The sequence below is a fragment of the Phaethon lepturus genome, unplaced genomic scaffold (genome assembly GCF_000687285.1).
Source record: "Phaethon lepturus isolate BGI_N335 unplaced genomic scaffold, ASM68728v1 scaffold17817, whole genome shotgun sequence".
Classification (NCBI taxonomy): Eukaryota; Metazoa; Chordata; class Aves; order Phaethontiformes; family Phaethontidae; genus Phaethon; species Phaethon lepturus.
The window spans coordinates 1-7,346 of NW_010554229.1; the positions used below are offsets into that span (position 1 = coordinate 1).

At 37.5% G+C, this 7,346-nt stretch overlaps 1 protein-coding gene across 2 annotated transcripts in view; it reads right to left on the minus strand.

The window, feature by feature from the left end:
* Positions 1–327: 327 nt before the first annotated feature.
* The window catches only part of WWC3 (WWC family member 3), a 61,886-nt gene continuing 54,867 nt past the window's right edge, over positions 328–7,346 (minus strand). The window contains exons 15-21 of one of the 2 annotated variants that reach the window (XM_010291791.1): positions 6,731–6,898; positions 5,896–6,047; positions 5,008–5,167; positions 3,658–3,822; positions 2,241–2,333; positions 984–1,211; positions 328–459 (exon numbers count right to left, since the gene is read on the minus strand). In XM_010291791.1, the coding sequence (XP_010290093.1) occupies positions 328–459; positions 984–1,211; positions 2,241–2,333; positions 3,658–3,822; positions 5,008–5,167; positions 5,896–6,047; positions 6,731–6,898 (1,098 nt within the window). Of the gene's footprint in view, positions 460–983; positions 1,215–2,240; positions 2,334–3,657; positions 3,823–5,007; positions 5,168–5,895; positions 6,048–6,730; positions 6,899–7,346 lie in introns of both variants that reach the window. The other variant, XM_010291790.1, reaches the window with a different exon arrangement.

Consider the following 7,346-nt stretch of genomic DNA (forward strand, 5'->3'; position numbering starts at 1 on the left):
AAGGTCCTTTCCAACCTAGTGATTCTATGAACTGACAATTTGTTGGAACTTAATAGTGATTAGGCCAAGTTGAAAGAATAACCTGTTATGTTTGCACTTGAAGACTTTTTTAAAATTTCATGTGTTTTTGAATTGTAATACTGCAATTCACCTTAGCTTTGGCTCTTTGCACTACAAATAATTCAAAGGAAACTTGTGTGTTCAAATCAATACACAGCTGAAAATTACTGGCTATATAGAAGACACACAGAATTTAAGCTAAATGCTTCAGAGAGCCTTAACCTCTCTAATGAACTGTTGCTATGCTATTTCAGTACATATTACCACTTACCTAAAAGTCTGCACTTGAATAGGCTCCTTCTGATTTTGCCCACGCAACTGGTATATTTCTTTTGATGCCTTCTTTAGCATCTTTTCAGCTGCTTGCTCTTGGTGATGTTCAAATTTGGTCTGTCTGGTCTGAAAGCAAGAATATAATCTTTAAAAAGGTCATGTGAATAAAGAAAACACAAGAATACCCAGGTTAAAATAATGGGTTTCTTTTTCCACTCATTCACACAAGTACATTGTCTGAAATAGCTGATCATCTAAGAACTATAAATTCAAAAGATTGACACTGGTGTTTCATTTCTTAATGCTCTTCAGACAGATACGTATTAAATTAATGAAATTACTGCACACAGATCCGTCAAACAAGACCTTACAATAAATTCAGGCTCACTCTTCATCTCTGATAATCAAATGACAATTTTGTTTGTTGTGCAGTTTTTGCCATTGTTTGCCTCTAACCTTCTCCAAGAACAGGGGGTGGGGGGTAATCACATACTTAGGGAACATTCCAAATACTTGTAAAAAATGAAATATCAAATCAGCAAAATTTACTTCAAAGATCAGAAGGTCTCTTCAGACATCTTGCCACAATGAAGAAATTTTGAAACCAGAAGTTTCTGAACATGTCAAGTGCTCATCTCAGGTTACCATACCTGCCTTTCTGCTTCCTTCAACAAATTTCGGAATCTCTCATCCCGAAGGACCCAGTGGGGTAGATCTGTCTGCCCTCTGAGTTGGGCATCTTCCAGACGCTGTCTCAACTCTCTTAAAACACATATCTCCTCGTTCAGCTGTCTCTGTCTAGTTCTGGATGCCTGGAGATCCAGCTCCAGGTCTAAGGATGTCCTCGCCATAAGCTCAGCCAAAGATGATCTGCAGGACTGCTGAGTTATTAGGATTCAAATAAAATGCACAATATATTACTCTCAACATGGCATACTGGTCTATTTTTAGCTATATAGAGCGTATATTTTCTGTACTTACTTCACAAAGTTTTTCTTGACACAAAGTTTTGGAGAGATTATTTATATACACAGTGAAGGGCTAACTAGCTGCAGGGGTTTTCTGCACCATACAGAAACTTTTTCAATTAATGTTTTCTACTACCTCATTTTACAGTCTCCTTTTGGCTTATAAATATTTAACTAACTTAAGTTTATGGAATAAACTTTCATGTTATGATGATAATAAACGGGATGCAATAAGAAAAACTCATAACTGAGTCATGACGTCAGAGAATACTGTACTGAACAAGATTCCCCTTAAAGGGCTTTATTCAATACTGGTTTTAAGATAGATTCTGAATCAAAATGGGAGGCATGGCGGTCTCCGTGCCAGCAAGAAATTAACTTCTGCTGACCAAGCTAAACTGTATGCAATTCTTATACAAGGCATTAACATCTTACCAACCCTTACTCTACTCACTTGTTCTGCAGCATGTGGGGTGGCATGAAAGGAGAGCTTAACCTATTAATTCCCGAATACTTGGGCCTCAAATACTATCGCTTGCTAGGCTGCATGGGAGGGGAGTTGGATGTTTTACTGTCACATTCACACACACTTCTCTGGGCTTGCACCCTGCATCATAAACTACATTTTAAAGATTTACAAAGTTTACATCTAAATCAATGCATATTCAGTCCCCATTAAAACTGATTTTTGACTGCTACACTGTTTTTTTCCTCCTCAACAATTGTTCAAAACTATATTTCACTTCCCTATGTGTACCTTTCAGCTTAAAAAACCCAACCCAAACCCAAAACACACACCTCTCCCCAAGTACATTACAGAAGCCTAATGCATTTCCTAAAAACATCAGAATGTACCTGTAGACATCTAAAGCTTAGGTATAAAAGTACCAGTGTTCTAACAACTTAATGAAAAGTAAAAAACCAGTTTCCTAGGTATACCTGCTTATACCGTAGAGTACGCCTCTCCAACGTATTCCGGACAAAAGGGGACTTCCTTGGCAGCGTTGAACTGTCACTGTCACTGCGATACAGCTGTTCAGAAAAGATATTGAAAACACAGGTTGCTTACAAGTTTATTCACATTAAGAAATCTGGATTATTCTTTATCTTTTGCTTTTGAGATTTATTTTTGAAACTGCACTGAAACGGCCTTAAGCAACTGGTTTTTTTTTTAGCTTTAGCTATTTATAAAAAATTACATATATTAGTGCTCATACTCTATAGTTACAGTAACTCAAGAAAAATTCAAGGTAAGTTTCATCAAGCATTATACTAAATATCCAAGACAATGTTACCGAAAAAAGGGGGAGAGGGGGCTTAAAGGCAATAATATTTCTTCCTAAAGCATTTACTGTCACAGGCACAAACAATACAGTCTCCCACTTTTTTCCCCTTCTCTGATTTGAAGTAAATGCAGATTAAGTGAGGGTGTTTAACAAGCTTTTCCCTTTTGCACTATTTTTATTCTGGTGTGTGAGGGTGTTTTACTCACATTCCCTATATCATAAACAGATACAGAATCTAGAAATAAAACTGAAGAATTTGAAGGGATCCATAGATGCACTGTGTGCAGTGTAAAAATAAGAGAGCAAAAACCAGAAGATGCTTGGTTTAGGAAATAGCAGAAAAGTTAAAAACCATTACTGCACTTTCAAACTCAAGCTCTCAAAAGCTTATGAAAGAGTACAATTAAAGGTATGTGCATTCCAGCAATACTGCAAAATCAGCACCTATGTATTGATCTGCAATACCGTGAGCCAACTGCTTATAAACCTTTTGACGCTGAACATAGCAACCAGCTAACGTGAGCTTGAAAACTGTTGTGCTGATCCTCACTTACTTGCACCAGTGCACCAGGAATCCTAGAGCCCACTGGAATGGACATCCCATGACTGACATTCATGACAGCAACCAGAGTCCTAAGTTTATTTATGCAATAACCCTAAGATTATGCATTCAGTCTCCTTTCCCAAGCTTTCAGGTACCTGAAAGTTAACAGGGCTTTTAAGCTAACTGTTTATACACATCATTAGACACCATTGTACCTCTGTAAAATCAATCACCCTAGCCTAACATCTAAGGTTGCCAGGGAAAAAAGCTTAATATCTAATTTATCATAAATTCTTAAATAGTAAATGAAATAAATTCAGGTTTAAACTCTTAAAAACACAAAGAACCAGGAGACCTCTTCCCCACCGCAATGTTTACATTCAGTGAAAGATTATTCATTAGTATTAAAAAGTAGTACATGTTTCTTATAAATGTAATAAAGTCTTAAGAAGAAATTATCAAAAATGTGTAAAATACTTGTGTGGAGGCCCCTCCCCACCCCTTTCTTTTTAAAAGCCTTACTCACTCTGCAAACATATTGACTTCGTGCTCCAGGCGAGAAGGTCTGGGAACGAACAATAGTGCTGCTGCGAACAAAAGCAGAACCCCGTGGCCTGCGGCTAGTTCTCTCTTTTGGAAGAATAGCAACTTCTTCAGGAAACAGATCCTCAGTGTTAGTTTCCTTATCCACCTAAAATTTCAATGAAGGAAATTTTTTTATTTTTTCCTTATTTTCTCTCTCTCACCAAACACAATCAGACATTTCAACAATATCAAAAGTAAACAATCCGCCCTGCTAGCTAGGTTCAAGTTTTAATGAGAACAGAGGATGAATCACCTCATTTTTTAAAAAGTTTAAAAACTAGGTCATTCGAAGTTGTAAGATTACCTTTCAGAAGTCTTTGCTGGAACAGTTAACAATTGTGAGATGCAGTTATAACATGAATCATAGCTGCAGAGCACAAAGACTGCATTCAGCATTGGCAAGTGGGTATTAACCAAGCTACCACCTGATCTCCAGCCTCAACAGAAGAAAACTTTCAATAAGCAAGGTGACTCTGAAGCAAGCAAGCACCTTAAAACTGGAGGAAGTCAAATGAAGAGAAGAAACTCAACAAAAGGAACTGAAAGACTGTTAAAACAATGCTACAAGAATACTAAAATATCTGGAAATACAGAAAACATATGCTACTCTAGCAAAGCTTCCAAACTTTAAGATAACTCACTCCTCAGTAGGAGGTATGATCTTCCCTAAAGGCAACACAAATGGCTTATTTTCTTCTGCTTCAGTGGAAGTGTGCTGATTTCAGCTTGTTCAGAATTATTTTCAATGTCTCCTATCTCGAATACAAAAGATTTTAAATGCATCAGTTTCAGCACAATTGTTCTGAAAATTTCAGCTATATTTATTATAACACTGAAACAGCAACACAAGTCTTAAAACATTAAGCTTCTTCACAATTCCTTCAAAAAAATCTTCTAAGAGCACTGGAATTTGATCACGATCTTTTCTCTTACAATTTCAGGTCAACAAAGACATCGATATGAGTGCATATTTACTGATTACATAAAGGCCACAGTAAAAGTAGCTTGCCTTTTGATGTAAAAAAAATCTCTAATTTTCTCCAGAAATAGCTAGCAAGCAAACAAAAAACCCCAGTCCTAAATCCTTTTTAACAGCTCAAAAGGCCCACAACTCAAAAGGCCCACCGCTGTCACGAAGGCAGTGCTCCCACAGGGTCGTTAATGGTATTTCTGATTCTTTTGTCTCCTGATCAATTTGGACTCGGACTCAAACTCAAGGAGCAGCAGAAACGCGCTCCGTGTGCGCCAGGCAGCGTGGCAGTTGCCGTACTGCAGTGTCTTCTCTCATTACCTTCAGTGGCGGAGGCTGCATTTTTCCAGAACTGTACTGGCCTGCTGGAGTTGCAAACACGTGTCCTGCTAACGAATCCCCGCAAAATGGCTCTGGATAAGGTGGACTAGTCTGGGTGCAATTACTGCATCCACTGTCAACAGATTCTGCTTGCCAACTCCTGAAGTCAGAACATCAGAAGAATTTTGCAGGTATTAAAAAAATGCAATTATGTGTCATGTTTATGTATTTCATTATCCAGGTCAGTTTATCATTTTAGGCTATTATTTCTCCAATATAAATACAGAATTTTCAAAGGGAGAACATATCCTGCTTGCACTTCTGCGCATGCACAGACAAGTAAATACATTTCATTAAAAAAATTTTCAAAATAACCTTCCCTAATTTTCTTAAAGCATATGTTTTGGTCTTTATAACAATACTAAGAAAACAATAACAAAAAGAAAAACACAACTGATGTAACAAACTGTAAGTATTATTAATGATGAAACAGCATTATAATAAACCCTGAAACAGTAAGAGCTGTGCTACATGTTCACTCCATAATCACTGCAATGCATATCTATCTTTGACATTTTCCCATGTGATCACAAAATATTTTTTTTTAGTACAGTGCTGTTGCAAACCCATTACAGTTGCCTCCCTAACAACGTTACTGTTCGATGTAATGTTTTCCCACTCCTCAAATTCCAAGTCCTCTAAACTCAGTCAGTTATTCAAATAATGTTTTCTCTTTTTTGCTCATCAACAGAATTTTACACTCATAACACTAACAGAGAGAAGATCTCAGAATAAAGACCTGCTGTTTCTCCTGCCGTATTTCAGACTATACCCATAGTGTAAATATCACTCGGCTGTTTGATGAGGTATTCAAACTACTATTTTTACCTTTCTGATATGGCTTCTGCTTGATCTTCCTTTCTTTCCATCTCCAGGATTTCCTCCTCTGTGTACTCCAGTTTCACCCTCTCTTCTGCCAACTCTCTCTCAACTGCTTCCAGCTGGGCAGTGGTCCTAGCTAACAGGGCTGTCACTGCATCCTGAAAGGTAAACCGGACTTCAAATAAAACCATTTGAACAAGTCATTGTATTTAATGTGTATTATTCAGAGAAAACAAAAAAAACCCCACATAGCCATTGTATGTTCCTTAAAAAACAACAACAAAAAAACCCAACAATAAAGTCCCCAAACACCCAAACCCAAAATACCTGTCCTGAATCTCAATGATCAAAAAGTATGTGGTGTTCCATGAAAGCAATTTCTCACACAAACCAGGCAGACTTTATCTCACTGTGGAGCATCATCAAGCAAGTTAGGTTAGAAGAGACCTCTGGAGGTCCCCTGGTCCTATGTCCTGCCCAAAGCAGGGACAGTTTCATAGCCACATTAGGTTGTTCAGGGCCCAGTCAAGGCCTGAAAAATCTCCAACAATGGAAATCACACAACCTTTCTTGACAACCTCCTGAAGTGCAGTGGCAGAAACTTTTAATGACTTTTAGTTAGTTGGACTGGAAGTGTGCATACAAACATGCTATTTCAAGCACCTGTCCCAGACATGATCTAGCTTTTAATTATTATTTTAAAATCCAGCTCTTGCCACAAGAGCTAAATTAAGGTATCACCTTCTGTGCACCTTGAAAACAAACTGCACCTGAGATAAGATCACAAAAACACACCCAGCAGGTCAAATAAAGTAAACAAATCACTTTTTCAGAGCCATACTGTTTTAACTGTAGTTCCATTTCCAGAACACCGGGGAATACTTTCTTCACACTGGTTTTTGTTCTTTGCTCTCTGAGGGTCTGAACCAGTGAAGATCTGAACAGCATACCAGTGAAGCTGCATCTCACCAGAACTCTCTGCATCAGTCAGGTTTATCTGAGCAATGCCCTGTAAACAACAAGAAGCATTGACCACAGTAAGATAAACATACACTGCAGGATAGTCACTTCCTCATTTAAAAAGTATTTTATTTATAATGTAAAAAACCCACTTTATCAAATAATAATAGTGTCTCCTAAAAAAGAGGCAGTTTTGTTCTGTTGTGTTATGATGTCTAAGACACTGAATTTCTTGCCTCTTGCTTACTACCAGAAAGGATCAGAGTATATACTCAATTTTTTTAAGTTGAAAAACAAAAATTCTATGACTGGTGTAGATACGACTGTTACAGCTGGCAGCTCTTACTATTAATTAAAAAAACCCTCTCAATTACATACCTAATTTCTACAATTGCTTAATTAAAATTACTTTAACAGTACTACTTTCATCTGTTTTCTTTTGAGAGAACTATATTCTGAGACACCCTTCCGTCCTCTGGTATGCAGAGGCATCTTTC